At 38.6% G+C, this 19,898-nt stretch overlaps 1 protein-coding gene across 4 annotated transcripts in view; it reads left to right on the forward strand.

Moving 5' to 3' along the window:
- The window catches only part of ITPR1 (inositol 1,4,5-trisphosphate receptor type 1), a 305,443-nt gene that overhangs the window by 171,002 nt on the left and 114,543 nt on the right, over positions 1–19,898 (forward strand). For all 4 annotated transcript variants that reach the window (XM_070738264.1, XM_070738266.1, XM_070738262.1 and 1 more), the window contains 2 exons: positions 1,612–1,760; positions 3,817–3,928. In XM_070738264.1, coding sequence (XP_070594365.1) covers positions 1,612–1,760; positions 3,817–3,928 — 261 coding nt within the window. The remainder of the gene's footprint in view (positions 1–1,611; positions 1,761–3,816; positions 3,929–19,898) is intronic.

The raw sequence follows: 19,898 nt of genomic DNA on the forward strand, positions 1-19,898 counted from the left end.
GTAAAATATATCTAAGAAAGAATAGAAGAGAAGTTATAGGAATAGAACATATCAATGAAAGAATAGAAGAAGAGATATAGGAATAGAAGAAAGGTATAGGAGATATAGGAGAGCAATAGATCAGGGGACGGAAGGCACTCTAGTGCACTTGTACTCGCCCCTTACTGACCTCTTAGGAATCTGGATAGGTCAACCGTGAATAATCCAAGGGTAAAGTGTTGGGGGTTTGGGGATGACACTATGGAGTCAGGTAATGAGTTCCATGCTTCAACAACTCGGTTACTGAAGTCATATTTTTTACAGTCATGTTTGGAGTGGTTAATATTAATTTTAAATCTGTTGTGTGCTCTTGTGTTGTTGTGGTTGAAGCTGAAGTAGTCGTCAACAGGCAGGACGTTGCAGCATATGATCTTGTGGGCAATACTTAGATCTTGTTTAAGGTGTCTTAGTTCTAGGCTTTCTAGGCCCAGGATTGAAAGTCTAGTCTCGGAGGGTATTCTGTTTCGAGTGGAGAAGTGAAGGGCTCTTCTGGTGAAGTATCTTTGGACATTTTCAAGGGTGTTAATATCTGAGATGCAATATGGGTTCCAAACGGATGAGCTGTATTCGAGGATGGGTCTGGCGAAAGTTTTGTAAGCTCTGATAAATAGTGTGAGATTGCCAGAGCAGAAGCTACGTAGGATTAGGTTTACAATTTTTGAAGCCTTCTTGGCTATGTTGTTGCAGTGGGCTTTGGCACTTAAATCTTTTGTTATTAGTATACCGAGGTTTTAACAGAGTGGGGGTTATCTGTGATAATTTGATTATTCAGTTCGTATTTGGAGTTCAGATTCTTTTTCCCAATGTGTAGGACAGAGCATTTGCTAGTTGAGATTTGGAGTTGCCATGTGTTAAACCACTCAGAGACAGAGTTCAGATCTTTTTGGAGAGTAGTTGTGTTATCGGTGGTGTTGAAGAGTTTTACATCGTCGGCAAAGAGAACACAGTTGCTTGTGATGTAATCGCAAAGGTCATTGATGTAGAGAATGAAGAGCATTAGTCCCAGTACACTACCTTGCTTGGTACCCTTGGGGGACACCACTTTTAACTGGGATTTCTATTCTACAAAGAGAACCAGTATAATATTTTACCGATGGTACATGGTACCTTCTAGACTAGCAAAGATCTACCCAAATCTTGAACCAGATTGTTGGAAATCTGTACAAAAGCAAGGTACCTTTTCTCACGCAGGGTGGTTATGTTCTAGATATTTTATTTTTTTTCCGATGGGATCCGCCCTGAGTCTGAGGAAAAGGGCAGCATAGAAATCTAATTAATAAAATGAATGAAAGAATGAAAAAATATTGGGTAAAAATCCACAGATGGCTACAGGAAATAACAGGTTCTCAGATGGACATAGTATTGAAATGAAAGATTGGGAGAAAATTATTTCCATTAACAATGACGAGAAATGTGGAAACAATGAAATCTGTATCTGCAGGTTCACATTATAATGTATTAATCTTGTTTTAATTAAGCATATTCTTATTTTATTGGCACAATTGTTTTAAAAAGTACTTGTCTATATGATTTCTCCATGTAAGTTTCAAACTAAATATATACCTACTTCAGGATATAGTATCAGCTTTGGAAGATCGCTTACGACCACTGGTCCAAGCTGAATTGTCTGTGTTGGTGGATGTCCTTCATAGACCAGAACTGCTTTTTCCAGAAAATACAGATGCTAGAAGGAAATGTGAAAGTGGAGGTTTTATCTGCAAGTAAGTTGAGGGTCAGCATTTTCTTTATTATTTTAAAATAATTCTTGCTGTCTTCTGAACTGTTACTATAGGTTAGAATATTTTGCTCTCATTTTGCTATCAATTTGTTACCATGCTTTGTTTCTGGTTTTTTATAAGATTCTAGTAGCTTTCCATATGGATCTACTGTTACTAAAGTTGATAATAATGGCTTCTGAAAGCAGAAAGTAATTTTAATAAAATTGTACTATAGGTCATGCGCCATTAATGATGGGATTCATATATTGCATTAATCGTGGTTTGTTTCAATCACAACAGCATCATTCACACCATATGCAAAAACAGTCATATACAAACCACATTGTAGATTAGCATGTTATGTGAATCAGTTATTCATCTTATTTATTTATAAAATGACAATATTGCCCCGGAAGTGGAGTAAAGACGTTGAGACATATTGTGGATTAAATAAGGGTCATTTTATTAAATTAGCATAAATTTAAATAACGTAACTTTAAATACGTAAATTTAAATATTTAAATTCAACATAACTAAGGACCTGCAGAGGCCAAAATTAACGGGGCAGAAATTCCTACCAGAAACTTCCTTGGCAACATTGGGCAAAAACTCCTTGCTGAACCAGGTGAAGGTAGCCACCTTCACCTGGATCCAAGCCACGCCCCTTCATCGTGTGGGAGGAGTTCACCCTCCAATCCCCGTGGGAAATTGGATCCGGTGATTCCCATGGACATCCTCTCTCCAATCCCCGACGTTGTTCCAACCTCTAGTTCCTGGAGAGAGGCGGTCCATCACCCTTTAAAGGATGCCCAAAGGAGCATGCGCAATCGCTTCTAATTGACTATTTCTGCCCCTAACCTGCCAAACCCCAGTGACCAAAGGGAGGCCTATACTAACATCTAAGTGCACCGCATCCCCTAACCAATCCAGTCCGCACCGTCAGTGTGGAATAGGCGAAAAAACGGCCGCCTCTAAAGGGGAGGCCGCAAAAAATTCCTATTCGGCCCCAAGGTGACCTCCTTAGGACACACTGTTAATAGCGGAGGGTGGGCGGGTGTTCACTTCAGAAGTGAAGAAAGCAGGGGGGAGGTCCTGTTCGGATCTCCCTTAAATTAGGGCGATCCAGGACGTCCCCCAGTGACCAGCAAGCGGCACACCGACCTGGCGCACTGCCAAAAGCCGAACTTCCGGGTTTTTAGGAACCCGGACGTTCGGGGCTCTATAGAGCCGCCCGCAGCGTCCCCCTGCTCCGGGGGAAATTTCGGCCGCCGGTTTAAGCCGCCAGTCGTGCATTTGTGTCAATGAAAAATTAGGCTGAAAATAGATGGATAGGCAGGAGTCTCTCAAATCTGTAAGAAAATGTATGACATAATAATGTGGCATATTAAGTTTTCTTACCCTCTTGATGTAAAAATGTAGCTGGCTATTTATATTTGCTGGACTGCATGGAATCTGGTCAAGAAAACGTAAGAATGATTCCTTCTCTTAGCAACCACAAATCTCTGGTAAAATTTATCCTTAGTTTTTAAGTATGAGATTCCTGGTTATGCTAGTGAAACAGTCAATTTTGAAAAATATGTTTATTCCTAATTTTAGAACATTTTGTTATGAATTAATTAATGCTTTCTTCAGTAATCCTTGTAAAATATAAGTGTGTTGTAGTTTTTTTGTTTCTGATATACCATCTCAGAACCTCCTAGTTCTTAAACCATGAGAAGCAACTTGTGTTTCATGAAATAAGCTACAAATATTGTTATTCCATGACAGAGCTGCTTAACTGTAGTTCATTTATTCCACTTTTTTGCAACTTCATTTCCTCAGAGCAGATTATACTGCACTTCAAAGCTTTCTGTGTAGAAGGGCTATGGAATAAAGTTTATTTATTGCTTCACATATATATTTAAAAAAAACTATGCTTTGAAGAGAAAATAATGACAATATGGTTGTCTTTTGGACAATTGTTTTTTTTTCTATCTACTTCAATGCAAATACCTACAAATGCCTCCTAATTAAGTAGAATTCTAGTATTGAAACAAACTGATCAATTGGTTGTTTTCAGGTTAATAAAACATACTAAGCAGCTGCTGGAAGAGAATGAGGAGAAACTTTGTATTAAAGTATTACAAACACTCAGGGAAATGATGACCAAAGATAGAGGCTATGGAGAGAAGGTACTTTGATTTATAGTCTACTGTTTTGTCTTTTATTCTGTCTTTTTTTTTTTGCAGAGTAGTTGAAGAAATGGCAGTATGAATTCTTTATAATTGTTACACTTATTTTTTTAAGTTGAAAACAATGGCATACACAGTTGAATTGTTTATTATTTCTAGTTTATTTTAATAGGACAACAGACTTCTAAATTCTGCGGCATCTCTTTTCTTCACTATTGAGGATAATGGATTGTACATTACTTAAGTATATTATATAATGCTTATTTGGAGTGGTGTGGTGGCCTAGAGGTGAAGACACAGTTGCCTCCCATTTGGAAGGTTGAGAGTTCAATCCTAGGCAGTGACAGATGTTTCTGCTGTGAACTGTGCACAAGCATCAGGAAGGGCAAGTGGCTCAGTTCTATTCAGTTACCCCGACTCCACCCTAATAAAAGGGATTGCAGGATCATAAAAAATGCTTAATAGCTTTTAATCACTTTGGTAACAACATAGTTGATAGAAGGAAGAAATCCTGTTCTTTGAGGGTTGTGGTCTAGGCATTTTTTGTCTTCAAAATTTGCTTTCTAGCTCATTCAATAAACAAATTTTGAAGAGGCAGAAATATGTAACCACTAACTCTCCAGATATCTATTTACAAACCAGTTGAGGGTCTTGAAATGGAGCTTCAGCAAAACCTGGAGGATTATAGATTCCCCATCTCTGCATTCATTCAATTGCATTTAATCTAATTTCATATGGATGCTCAGGAACCTGACATTCCAAAATTGATTTTTTTACAGATATAAAACATGTCTTCTATGAACTTAATGGATATATACGTCTAGTAGACTAGCAAATTTAATCTAGTACAGGTTTGCATAAGAAGTGTAAGCACTTATAAAAGAACTACCCCAAATGAAATTACCAAAATTCTTCACTGGCTGAAATAAGAAAAAGTGAGGTGGAAAAGATACCACATTTTCCCATCAGGCCTGAGAACTAGTCCTGACAGATATTCTCCTATCTACATTCCTATATAGTTAAGCAGACTGGATGTGCAGATAGGAAGAGGTTTTGCTTCCCTTCATTATTGCTGCAGAAAACTAAGTTAGGAATCCTAGGAAACTGAGAACAATGCATTAGTGTTGAGCGGCTGAAGTTGAGAACTATATATCCCATGACACCCTGTCGTGCTGCTGCTACGGGAGAAGAGAAAATCAAAACAAAACTATCAAGTCTTCTCCCTATTTGCGGCTGGTGTTTTAATTGCTGCAAAAGAAAAAAAAACATTGAATGGGCAGTAAAGAGAGATGGGAGTGTTTATTGGCATTAAAATTTAAGGCACATCATATCAAGGCATATTTTCTCCCAAGAAATGTAATTTGACTGCCATAATTATAAAGGAGATGGCCATTAATCTGTGGGTTGAATGGCTCACTAAACGATGATAAATTTGGCCTTTAAATGAGTTTTCTTTGATCCTGAAATAGTTGTGGCCCAAAGAGTTCCACAGAGGTGAAAGAATATATGTCCAAGTTGATTGGGGAACCAATGAATGGTTAAATGGCCTGACATGATAGATGCAAAAAAAACCCCACCTCATCGAACTGGATGAACTCCTCTGCTATTTTAGGTCTATGTGCACTTCTGATAAAAGAGTCATGATAAACAAATTATATTGAACTACACAATCATTTAACTGGTCAATTGCAGAACTTTTATGTGTCTGAAAAACAATCAAAGAATAAGCTTTAGGAGGAAAAGGTGACAGAAATGTTTTTTCTAAGAAATCTTAATTATTGATCTGTTAAGCTGGAAAGGGCTTAAGCCATCAAGTTATTTTCAGAAAGTAGCATAACAGGGTATTTTATATATATAAATAGATAAACATCTCTGAAGACATAAATGTGATAATCCCAAACACTGTAAAGGGAACGCAAAGGTGCTTTTCCAAGAGGCCACCAAAAAAAAAAAAAAATCCAACCCAAAAACTCCAAACCTGGATGACTGAGAATCTCTATGGACACTCTAAAGGGAAATTGCTATGAAAATTTGTAAATCTGTTCTAAGGCCCTTAGGTAGTGAAAAGCAAGAGGCCAATCAACAGGCTATATTGCTAATTGAGATCTAAGTGCACTTTAGACTCTCAGAAGCAGCCCAGAGCAGCTGTGTGTATATTAGGAGGCTCTCTAATATGACCTGCTTTTAGTTGTACAGAGAAGGGCATTTATACTTTTTACACTTTTCATAAACAGTTGTCTGGAACATGTCTAGTTTAATCAGCTGCCTAAGTTTGAGCCAATGCCCAATATTTAAAATGCATTTCCTGAAAGTTCCCAACAGAAGAGAATCACAAGATCAGTGATTAAGAAAGGACAGTTTTCTTTTAGATTATAGTATTCTCACAGTTGTAACTGTGACTGGTCACCATAAATGTAGATTTTAACTTGATAAGAACATGCAATAGATGTGGCTCAATGAAAACGCTTATTCACAGCTGCATCCTTTCTGGGTCTTAGCCATACTCAAACAAAGGCAGTCACCTATACAGGTGGTCCTTTCCTTTCAAGCTATCACAACTGAAAAAATGTTTTATTTGTAGGTTTTGCTAGATGCTTCACTGGAAGCTCTTGACAGCTTGAAGCTCTCAAGTTTATGAGAAGAACAGTTTGAAGCTCCATGCAATTACTATGGAAAACATCTTAAGAAAAGCAGTTAAATGAGCAGAAATGTTCATAGGAGAGTGGAAGGGGAATGTCAAAATGGAAAAGATAATGATACTAAGATTGATATGAAAACTAACATGGCATCTAACATTGGCAGCAATCTATTTTAATTCTTTGCAGGAGGAACAGAATGCACACCAATTGTGTGGCTAATCATTTAGCTAACATTCAACCTGATTCTGCTTTAATCAAAATGTAAATCTACTATATTGTGTACCTCTTTGAATTTATTTAGAAATAATAATTACCTTTTTCCTATTTATTTATTTATTTATTTATTCATTTATTTCACTTAGTTATTTTTTTTAGTGAAAAAGTCAGAATAGAGCAGATTCTAAATGTTATAACTTATAGTCTAAAGAACTTTGTGACTATTAAGATTTGAATTCTTTATGTCAATCTTTATGATCAAGACACCTGATTTTAATATTATTAGACATGGCAGATGCTAAAAGCATCCTTCTAATACAGGTCGTTCTTAACTTTAACCACGAGTAATCCCAAAATTTCTGTTGTTAAGTAAGACATTTATTAAGTGAGTTTTGCCCCATTTTACTACCTTTCTTGACACAATAGTTAAGTGAATCACTGCAATTGATAAGTTAGTAACCTGGTTGTTAGGTGAATCTGGCTTCCCCATTGACTTTGCAAAAAGTGATCATATGACCTTGGGACACAGCATGGTCAAGAGTATAGACCAGTCACCAAGCATCTGGATTTTGATCATATGATCATGGGGATATTTCAAAGTCATAACTGAAAAACAGTCATAGGCCATTTTTTTTCACTCAGTACTGTTACAAATTGAGGTCTATCTGTAACCTGTAGCCACTTGATACTTTGTAGATTAACTATAGTAAAAATAGTATATTATAATCAGATAAGTTTTCATAATTAAAAAATTATATGAAACAACAAGGAATAATAATGCTTAATAATATAAGGGTGTAAAATAGATGTTTACAGCTCTTAGTTCTGTTTATCCATATCTGATAAAGGATCGTATGTCATGCTAACATATGTTAAATATCTAGTGTTGCATTCTGGAGAGAAGATGTGGTGTGTTTTTTTTTCTCCTTTTTGAATCAACAATCTTACAAAAGAACTGGGTGGAAATTATGATTCTCAGTGTCTATAATGACAAATTATTTGCCATTTCTCTCTCATTAATATTTATTTTCAATTTCTTTTTGTCTCCCTTTTGTTTTTTTCTTTTTAGCTGATTGCACTTGGTGAATTAGATAATGCTGAGGTTTTGAATTTCTTACTTTATTGTTTCTTTAGTCTTCCCTGGTAGTATCCTGAAGTCAGTGGCCATGTAGTATGTCGTGCTGTGTTGTCAGTGTTTATGTATTGTAGTTCTCACGTTTGTACTAGTGATGTAGTGGAGTGTAACTTGTCATACCATGAACTATTTAATTTTAATTGTGTATTTTGTTTTCCTCCCAGAGTATTGTCTGAATATATTTTTAGATTCAGTCATGTTGTGTTCCTTCAAATGGTAGAACACTGAATGAATAACTCTCAAGTGCAGTATAAATGAAGACACTGAAACATTTCACATTCTGTTTTATAAGAATTCTTTGAACTTAATGTGCAAAGATGAGACAATCAAATCTTGAACCTTGAATTTGCCACTCTGTATAATTGAAAGAAAAGATGGCACCTAGAATTAAATAGCTGTTTTAGGTAGCTTGCCTGGTTAATTTTGTTATGGTATTTAATTTCTGTAAATTAGCAGTTATAAGTCTGCTATGGTAGTTTCTTTTAACTTGAACATATGATCCAAAGACATACATGGGAAAACATGTGCTTTCTTTGCAGTCAAACTATCTGACACTAGTATGGACTTTCTAACACAGAGAAATTGAAGCAACTGGCTTGCATGTTTTCCATTGATCATCTCAATTTAGCTTTGTCTTTGGTCTGCTGGATTTTCTACCATCAAAATTCCACTCATATGTTAATGATGTTTGTTTGTTTATTTATTTATTTATTTATTTACTTACTTACTTACTTACTTACTTACTTACTTACTTACTTACTTACTTACTTACTTACTTATTGGATTTGTATGCCACCTCTCTCCGTAGACTCGGGACGGCTAACAACAATGATAAAAACAACATGTAACAATCCAATCCAATACTAAAATAACTAAAAAAAACCTTATTATAAAAACCAAACATACATACAGACATACCATGCGTAAATTGTAAAGGCCTAGGGGGAAAGAATATCTCAGTTCCCCCATGCTTGACGGCAGAGGTGGGTTTTAAGAAGCTTACGAAAGGTGAGGAGGGTGGGGACAATTCTAATCTCTGGGGGGAGTTGGTTCCAAAGGGCTGGGGCCGCCACAGAGAAGGCTCTTCCCCTGGGTCCCGCCAAACGACATTGTTTAGTTGACGGGACCCAGAGAAGGCCCACTGTGGAACCTAACTGGTCGCTGGGATTCGTGCAGCAGAAGGCGGTCCCTGAGATAATCTGGTCCGGTGCCATGAAGGGCTTTATAGGTCATAACCAACACTTTGAATTGTGACCGGAAATTGATCGGCAACCAAGGCAGACTGCAGAGTGTTGGTGTAACATGGGCATATTTGGGGAAGCCCATGGTCGCTCTCGCAGCTGCATTCTGCACGATATGAAGTTTCCGAACACTTTTCAAAGATAGCCCCATGTAGAGAGCATTGCAGTAGTTGAGCCTCAAGGTGATGAGGGCATGAGTGACTGTGAGCAGTGACTCCCGGTCCAAATAGGGCTGCAACTGGTGCACCAGGCGAACCTGGGCAAACGCCCCCCTCGGCACAGCTGAAAGAGACAGACGGCCAGTATGAGTGCTCATGGAGACTAATGTGACCAGAAGAACTAGAGGGGGTGAGAATTATGGAATTAAATGCCAAAATCATCATGGCCAATTAGATTGGGGATATTGTTTATTATCTAATCCCTGTTTTTGTCATTGTTTGTCATCTCCCCCCCCCCACACACCATTTTCCCATTTTCCCATCTCCTTCTCAACTACATAAATAAATAAATAAGATGTTTCTCTAATGTGAGCTGTGGATTGAGGAGGATGCCCAAGTTGTGGACCCTCTCTGAGGGGGTCAATGACTCCCCCCCCCCAGGGTGATGGACGGACAGATAGAATTGTCCTTGGGAGGCAAAACCCACAGCCACTCCGTCTTATCAGGGTTGAGTTTGAGTCTGTTGACACCCATCCAGACCCCAACAGCCTCCAGGCACCGGCACATCACTTCCACTGCTTAGCTGACTGGACAAGGGGTGGAGATGTAGAGCTGGGTACCATCTGCATACTGATGATACCTCACCCCATGCCCTTGGGTGATCTCACTCATATGAACTATGAGTGGAATTTTGATGGTCAAATGCTGCTCCATGAAGATATTAGTATCAGAGATTTTGGGGTTTGGAGGGTTTTTTTGCATTACAAACATTGTTGGAAAGAGCATAAATTAGGTGGAATAGTTGGTCAAGTACTCCAGTGCTTTGTTTTATTTTACTGAATTTGTCAACTAAAAACAATTCTCTTTTAAAGTTGATTATTGTCTCCAGAGTAATTTAAACCAAACTCATTTAGCACCCGGGTGTTGAGAAGCACACTATATTCTGAACTTATGAACATATATGTGGAATTTAGGCTGCTTGTTTTTACTTATTTTATGTCAGATGAAATGCTTTCACACATTCTGACTGCCTTTGCATTAAATCAGGATTGAGGTCAAGGCCTGTTTAGAATTTAGCCCTTGATTACCAGTGAAAACTTTGTTGGATTCATGCTAGCAGCAGGCGTGTTTATAAATATAGGAAATGAACACTACTGTATCTGTTTATTAAAAGTGTCTTCCGGCAGGAGTTTACATTCTCTGAAATTTTTCTGAGGAAGCAGTGTTTTCTTTTTCCACCAGCCAGTTGACAAACACATGGCACAAAGAAAGAAATGCCTTTTTAAAACTCATATTCTGTGTCTAGTGAGTTTCTACTATTGAGGAGAAGAATAAGAAAATTACAGTTCTCTCTCTTTTTAAAAAAAAAAAAATTTTTTTTTATTATATACATATATACATACAGTACATAAATCAATATTAATACATTTAAAAGAAAAAAGAAAAACAAAAAAGGAACAAAAAACCAAAGAAAAATATTTGGATGAATTTGCAACATATCCTATAGAAAAAACAGTTCCAACTATGTTAACATTCTATTATAGCTCTATTTAGTTGTTTGCGTACACCTGTTTTGGAAAAGAATACACATCTTAAATTATACAAACCATTCTATATCTTTATATTAACAATAGATTCTAATACCAGGCAATAGCTTTGTCAAATAGATATTATTCTGATCATATTTTAACCACAATTTTTTTCTTTTTTGTCTAACCACCTATAGAACCTCTCCCAACACTTATAAAAGTCCGATTCTTCCTTATTTTTGATTTCTAATGTTAACTTATCCATTTCTGCGCAGAGTATGACCTTTTTTATGATCTCTTCCTCCTGAGGGATTGCTTCATTCTTCCAATATTGGGCATAAATTAACCTGGCCGCTGTAGTTATGTGGATAATCAAATATATTTGATGCTTTTATAGTTTTTGCTGAAATATTCCTAACAAAAAACTTTCTGGTTTTTTTTCTATTTTAATGCCTAAAATTTCTTCCAACCAATTTGTAATTGTGTTCCAAAAGCATTTTGCTTTCTCACACTTCCGCCAAAGATGGCAGTAAGAGCCAATTTCGTCTTTACATTTCCAACATGTTGATGAACATTTTTTTTGTCAATTCTGGCTAATTGTACATGTGTTATATGCCATCTATAGTACATTTTGAACCAATTCTCTTTATAAGATGTGACTAGGGTCATTTTTAAGTTTCTTTCCCATGCTTGTTGCCAGATATCAAATTCTATACTGTATACAAAATTTTGTTCCCATTTCTTCATGTTGAGAAAATTACAGTTCGCCCAGAGGAAGAATATTCTTGTGATTCTGATGCATATTTCTACCAAAGTTGTGTTTCTTCAAGAGGAATTAGAGATAAAGTGGGCTTTTTGTAAGCATTTTGTTAAAATGGCACTTTAAAAGTAAAGTACATACTGAAATACTCTGGATAAATTTATTATTAAATCAAACTGGCGTGTGTGAGAGAATGAAAAATTAAAATATACAGTAACAAAAACAACAACAACAATGGTAGAAGTATTTAATTTTGTTCTTAGAACTGGTCAAGATATATAATACAGCCCAGAATCCCAAAGGAGTTGGGCATCTTATAAATATAATAAATTAAATTAAAAGGAATAATATATTATTTCTCAAACAGAGTTCCCCAAAACGTCGAATTTTATTCATCTGAATGTTTCAAGAATTCTTAAATACCAAAAAAGTATTAAATAAGCTACTGTCTCTCTCAGTCTCTCACATCAACGTATTTAGTAAAGGATATTTGGAAATTACTTGTTCTTCCAATAGAAATTTATACCTTTTTCAGAAAGAGGAAAAGAAAGACATATTAGCCAAACTTTTCTCTTCTTCATAACTGGCCTTGGAAACATAGAAGATTGATGGCAGAAAAAGACCTCATGGTCCATCTAGTCTGCCCTTGTATTATTTTAATATTTTAATCTTATAAGTCAAAGGGGTCTGAGTCTAAGAAGGGCTGCATAAAAGTAAAATAAAATAAAATAAAATAAAATAAATAAATAAATAAATAAATGGACTTTTTAAAAAACTTACTATGTTCAATACTGTTGAAGTCTTGAACTAAATTGCATAGCTGTAGTTCCAAGCACATCACATTAAGAGCACAACTATTACAGCGTTATCAATGCCCTGCTCATGCATTTATCCCAGGTAGCCTGCTTTTATTGATTTATTTGTTTATTGAGAAAGACCTTATTTATAACAGTGGTATTCAGCACATGCTAGCTAGTTCACCGGAAGGCTTAATCTTAAGGCATGCCAGAAGGGGGCACCCTAACGATACTGAACAAACTGAGCGATGTCCTACTTTGCTTTCCCTCCCTCCCTTCCTCCTACATTGCAGTGAACTGCTCCATTGGACATCTGCCAGCGTTCAGGCAGCAGTTACATAAGAGGCAGCTTTTTTTTTTCTCCCCCTGGAATTTAGGCTCTCTGCTGATGTGTGACCTTCAGCAGTAATTGCCAATAGAATGTGGTGGGGCTGTTTACTGTTCTGTCCAGACTGTGGCTTCAGTATCCCAGACTGCACTGGCAGATACTGCGTCTGAGTGGATGTTAATTCTTTTTTTAAAAAATAACAAAATAATAAAAGGCTACGACAAGCTAAAAAAAAGAAAGAAAGAAAGAAAGAGCTGGGCCCAAAGCTTTGACATCCCTTTAGTGCATATGCAAAAACCTGATTCTCCCCCCCCAAGCCCCCCCCCCTGCATCCATATCAGTTAAGATTTGATGAAATAAAAATCATATAGGAAGCAGGAGGAATTTTTTAAGACAAATATTTTAGTGTAAAATATACCCAGATTTATTTTTTTCTGAAAACAGTGGATTGCAGCATAGACGTTATTACCCTTGGCTGCTATATTCTCTGTAGTCGAATAAAGATTTCCTGTTACTGTTTCCATTTAAACCAGTGGTTCCCAACCTTTTTTTTGGCCATGCCCCACCTAAGCGTCTCTAAAACCCTGATTTCTCTCTCCCCCCCTGACAAATAATTCTTACTATTCAAAAAGCGAACTCCTACTCACACGGAGGAAGCTTAAAAGGCCATTAACTTATTTTAAACAAGGTTCCAACTGCCCCCCTCAAAAATCAAACTGCCCCCCTGTGGGATACTGCGCCCCAGGTTGGGAACCAGGGCTATAAACCATTGTCTCCTTGTACCTGTAGAAGATAGTCCTGCCAGAATAAATTATGATAACAAAGAAAACTCGCAGAGGAGAAGGTCTAAGGGAGCATTTTTGCTGCCTGGTAATTTTGACTGCAGTTCTTTCACATAGGGAAGTATTTTATTCCTCGCTTCCCAAATGAGTGGAAAAGAAAAAAGAAATGCACATCAGACTGAGACGAAGAGTTTCTTTGTATATTTTTCTCCATTTCTGACAGGCACACTGAGTCATAACATGTGTGTTTAACAAAAAAAATAAAGTTTGCAGAGCAGCGCACAGTAGTATTCACCAGTGCTGACAGAAATGCGGTGATTGCCCAGTTTTTTTCCAGTCTCAAATAAAGCAGCTGGTTTTACACGTAAATCGCTTAAGGCCTACCTATCTTAGAGGCTGCCTCTCTAATGATCTCTTTTAACTTGACTTTTAAACCCTTTAGTTCAGGGGTGTCAAACTGGATATCTTAGAGGGCCAGATCAGCATTGTAGTTCTCCATGGGACAGCTGGGTGGGGGGTGGGAGAAGACGGGACGGAACCTTACTGCACCACCCTGCTGGCCAAAATGGCATGGTGGTGCATGGCCCACACACATCATTTTCTGTCTGGATGCTCTCCTGCAGCACTTTGTGGCCCAAAATGGGGCATGGGAGCCAAATTTATTTATTTATGTGTTTGTTTGTTTGTTTGTTTGTTTGTTTGTACACCGCCCCTCTCTGAGGACTCGGGGCGGCTCACAACATATCAAAACAATATACAATATACAGTGGTACCTCGGTTTTCGAACTCTTCTCAGTTCGAACAAATCGGTATTCGACCAGGAAGTTCAAGAAACTTTTGCCCTGAAATCCGAACAAATATTTGGAACTCGAACACTCAAGAGAGCTGAAGACAGAAGCCAGCAAGCTACACACACACATAGAGAGAGAGAGAGCCAGGGACAGAAGCGATCGATCGAGAGAACGGAAGCCGGAAAGCTACAAAGAGAGAGAGAGAGACAGACATGGGGACAGAAGCAGGCAAGCTAGAGGGAGAGACAACTGAGGAGGGGAATTTATCTTAAATTGTTTCAGTTATCAACCAAATCGGTTCTCGACCACACTTCCAGAACGAATAGTGGTCGAGAACCGAGGTACCACTGTACATATCTATAAAATCCAATTAATGTGGCTAAAAAACTCTAATAACATTTAAAATCATTTATTCCCATTCACACCTACTACACTCTACACTCATCGGCCCGGGGGCTAGAGTCCAGTGGCCCCCAGCCTGGCAGCACAGATAGGTCTTTAAACTTTTACGGAAGGTGAGGAGGGTGGGGGCAGTGCGAATCTCTGGAGGGAGCTGATTCCAGAGGGCCGGGCCCCCCACAGATAAATCTCTTCCCCCATGCCGCATTTGCCCTCCCCATGCCCCATTTTGGCCTGCAAAGTGCTGCAGGAGGCCATCCAGACCAAATATGGGACACTGTGAGCCAGACCTTTGCTATTTCCAGGCCGCCCCCAAGGGTCAGATTTAAGCACCTTGTGGACTGACCTTGAGTTTGACACCCCTGCTTTAGTTGCTTTAACTGTATAGTTATTATACACCACCATAGAATAGGAAGGCAGAAGGGCAATACAGATATATTAATAATGGGATGACTCAGAATGATAAAAAATAGATGTCCTAGATAAGATGCAACCTTGCTGGGTACCAATACTTTAAGGAAACTGGCCAGAACCACAGAGGGGCATGAGAATAACTCCAGGTGTGCTATTCAAATTGCACTGCTTTAAGAATATACTGTTCTCCTTTTAAAGGTCACCCTAAATTAAAGAAGAATGAATCTGGCTTGTGATTACCTTTTATTTGTACAGCCAAGTTCCAGTAAAACAAATGCATTGGTACACGGGTTGAAGGTGAAATATTCTAATAGTTTGAGGTTGATTTAGATAGATGAATTTTTAAACATTTTCTAATCCACATATTTAAGCAGTTCTCAAACTATTAATTGAGAAACCCCTGGAAGAAGTCTTTAAAAATTGGCAATGGTTCTAGTTTTGTTTAAAAGCTACCATATTTTTCAGAGTATAAGACATACTGGAGTGTAAGACACATTAGTTTTGGTGGAGGAAAATAGAGAGGGGGAAATCTGCCTATCTACCTATTCATTTGGCTAGTGTCCTTAGTCTGGTCAGCTTCAGCACATTATTTTATCCCGTGGTTAGGGCTTTTAAAAAAAACTTATTCGGAGAGAGTAACAATGAAAGTTTCAAGTTTCAAGTTTAATTGGATTTGTATGCCGCCCCTCTCTGAGGACTGGGGCGGCTCACAGCATATAAAAGAAAGAGCTTGCAAACCAGTAAGAGCTGGGAATATCATTAACATCTGGTTAGGGCTGGTTAGAGCAATGAAAAAAAGCCTGCAAAGACTTAGGACATGGAAAACAGAGAGTAACAATGAAAGAGCTTGCAAGCGGGTAACACTGGGAACATTGTTAGCCCCTGGTAAGGTCTGGAAAGAAACTTACTCAGAGCAACTTAGATAAAAAGCTTCGGAGGGTGGGGGAGCTACATTCAGAATATAAAACGCACCCAGATTTTAGGGAGGAAAAAGGTGCATCTTATACTCCAAAAAATACGGTAATTGGACTGATAAAGCAAGAAGCAGTCCAGAAATACTCCGGTCTTTCCTCTTTATTTTGCCCATGCAAAGCCCAATGGACAGTTGCGAAACTGCAAAAATAGAAAAGTAGTGGTTATAGATAAATATTATTTATTAGAAGAATGTAATGTTTTATTTCCTAACCCCAGTGATGCTTTATAGACCTAACTCCAGTGAAAGCATTTGTTTTAATGTAACATTTTAGGGATCACTGTTCCACAACATTTGAGAATTCTTATTTTAAAGCAAACATGTACCATGGCTTCACAAGCCATATGCTGAATAACTTATACTATTAAATTGATGGTCAACATTTCATTCTTTGCTCTTGCAGAATAGAAAATCTTTGTATGAATTTTGCAAAAAGTTGAAAACCACAATGCAAACTCAACATAAAAAATTAAACAGCAGTAAACATTACAATACTATGAGCAATACCATTTCTCAAAAGCTCTATAGTATAACTCTGTTGGCAGCTTTTTGAAGGATATCAAAGTTAGTTCCAGCATGATCTCTGGATGAAGATTGTTCCATTAAATGGGGGATATTTGTAATTGTATTTAAATAGTGAGAAATTCTTACATTTCTCTTTCTCATACAAGTGAAGAGAGAATGGGGTAAAAAAAACACCCCTCATTTAAAACTCTGTATTTTAGCAAATCGATTATTATTATATTATTATTTATTAGATTTGTATGCCGCCCCTCTCTGAAGACATGGAGCCATAGTTCCCTCTAAGCTGAGTAGTGAGCAATCGCTCACTTAAAAATCATCATCAACTCAGAGTTTTTCAAACCTGCCCAGAAGCCGAGAGGGAAAGAGTGAGAGGGAAGGAGAGAGAGAGGAAGAGAGGAAGAGAGAGAAACAGATAGAAAAAAGAGAGGAAGGAAAAGAGAAAGAAAAAGAATGGGAGTAAGGAAGAGAGAAAGAAAATCAAAATCTATTTTGAAACTAGCTCAACTATTTAAGTGGCATTTTGATATTGATAGAGTTGCCCTATTATGAGCTCACTGTTATAGACACACAGTACAGTATTTTATTTTTAAATTCTCTGAGGCAAAACAGGGTGGGTTTTTTGTTTGTTTGTTTGTTTGTTTGTTTGTTTATTTATTTAATATTTCTGTGCCGCCCGAAGGGACTGCCGCTCAGACACTATACTTTTCCGCCCACCCCCCCCAAAAAATTAGAGGGAATACTGCATGGAGCGGCTCAGAACAAATTGATCCATCCTTATAGTTTATATTTTAATTTGACTGCTTTCTTTGTCATTGTTTTAATCATTTGCTAATATGGAACAGTGACCTTTCCCTAAAGGCTTGTTGTCTATATATGTATCTGTGAATTCTGTCACTGGGCCAAGAGACTTTCAACAAATACAAGAGCCAAAACCTTATATTAAAGAACTGAAATGACCAATATATATAGAATGGAGAAATTTTATACATAGTATTAAATTACCTTTGTAAAAGAACTTGTTTTTATCTGAAATTGTGGTGAAATCCAATATAGAAAAGATATACAGGTCGTTCTTTTGTTGGTTTGTTATTTATATACCCCTTTTAATTACTAAGATGTCAGCCACATTCATTTGTATATCCAGTGTAGCATTCCCCCCCCCCACCATATCATTCTTGTAGCCTGTCATTTTTAAATCCACTGTCAGATCCCTTTCATTCTTGTCCAGCATGTCTTGTCTCTCTACCCCAACATGTTTTAAACACAGGTTGTCATCTTCTGCTTGAAAGTATATATCATATAATTAGCAGAAGTCTGTCAGACATTTGTTGGATTGTTTCCCAGCTGTCCTGGGAATTACGTTATTGTGAATTACTTGTATAGTTAGAAGACCATGTGAAAGCATTTGTCCCTGAATATTGTAATTAATGATAAATTTCTGTAAAACAACACAGGGGTGTCTTCTTTCATTCAGCTTGCTATGAGACTGTAAGACAAACATTGCTCTGAAATGATTTACAAGGCCTTCATTAGCTTAAAAAGTGGCTGCAACTATGTTATTTAATAATGTAGAAAGCTAGTGTGGTACAATTAGTTCTTGATTTGCAACCACAATTGAGCTTAATGTTTCTTTTGCTGGACAAGACAGTTAAGTGATTTTTATAATAGCAATAACACTTAGACCTATATACCGCTTCACAGTGCTTTACAGCCCTGAGTTGGTTTAGAATCAGCATGTTCTCCACTGCACTGCTCAGAGAGTCCAACGTGGGTAGTACTTCAGTCTTATTGGTAGGAACTGAGTTTAGAAATTAGCATAATTAACATGTCCCGCCCACCACTGCCCCCTCTTAGCCAGTTTTAAAAACTCAGTTCATAGAGTAGGGACATATGAGTTTTGTTCTCCTTGTAAAATAAAGTTTGTACACTAATAATTTTTTTCCTTTTTTCTCCATTTCTACAGGAAGAAGAAGAGTTCCTGGAAAGAGAGCCTCTGCCCTCTGGGGTATAGTTCTCCAACTTGTTAAACCCTGAGAGGCCTCTGCTCCCCGGAGTATTGCCTTGCTGACAGGGTCCGCTGGTATGGGGTCCCTGACGCCCGCGATCATAACCCCCTTGTCCAAATTGCCCTCCTGGACACCCAGCGCAAGCAGACACCTCCAGGATCGGCTCCGGCCATCAGAGAGGAGCCGCAAAATCCCCCGGTTTGCCACGAGCAGCTGAATCAGCTGGGAGTCGGCTTTAACAGCGGCGGCTAGCAGCGAGGCGAAGGGAAAAGCCTCAGATTGCCGCGGGGATCCCAAACGGCCGTAGGGCGGCTTTGGAAGCAGCGCGGCGGCAAGGGGAAGCCCCGGACAGCCGCGGGGTGTCCATCAGCTGTGAGGCGGCTTTGGAAGGCGGCGCCCAAGCGGCTAGCACCAGGCAGCCCTAAGGCAACGATCGAGGAAAAAGGGGGAGAGCGAAATAACTGGGAAGCGGTAGGCAAAGAGAGCCCGTTTTTTACAGACCGCAGGGAGAGTCTTCTTACCTCCTAAACCAGCACTGGGCAGTTTGTTGGACTGCAAGTCCTTTCCCGCCATTATTCGCCCCCTAGACTACGTCACGGCCGCCATATTGGATGAGAAGGCAAAATCTATCCTCCCGGGCAGCCATTTTGGAAGGGCATGACAAGGAGCCGAGGGCATAGGTCACGCCCTCCTGAACCAATCAGGGCTCCAGACAGCTATGACGCCTTAAGTAGGCGACACTAAGCTGAATCATTCACAGCGGGGTTTACATTGAGAAGCCATTTCCAACTGCAATTATTGTGAACAATTACTGACTCAGAAATGTCGCAGTTACCCCAGAGCAATACCGGTGAACCGGCTGCCCCCTCAATTAGTAAGGGGAAGGAGAAATCTCACAGTAGCAAATCTAAGGGAAAATCATCACAATCAGCAACTGCCCTCAAGGAGGCTGAGAAAAAGATCAAGGCCCTAGAGGCCCAACTGGAAATGAGTAAGTCCAAGCAGGGTCCTAGCCCCTCCAGTATGTTTCCCACTCAGCACCTAAGCCCCTCGGTCACTGAAGCACCATTAGAGGGCATGCTACTCTCTGGGACAGGGGGATTATCACCAGATCACCCCTTGAGCGCCCCCCCATCACAAGGAGGGCAGGAGACAGAGTGGACTAGACAGGCTATTCAACCAAGGCCACAAGCCACTCAGGCTGCAACATTTACTCCTACTGCAGCGGGCCTTAGAGGACCCACAGACAATTGGCAAACAATGTCTCCATCTTTGCA

This window comes from Erythrolamprus reginae, chromosome 2, assembly GCF_031021105.1.
Source record: "Erythrolamprus reginae isolate rEryReg1 chromosome 2, rEryReg1.hap1, whole genome shotgun sequence".
Classification (NCBI taxonomy): Eukaryota; Metazoa; Chordata; class Lepidosauria; order Squamata; family Dipsadidae; genus Erythrolamprus; species Erythrolamprus reginae.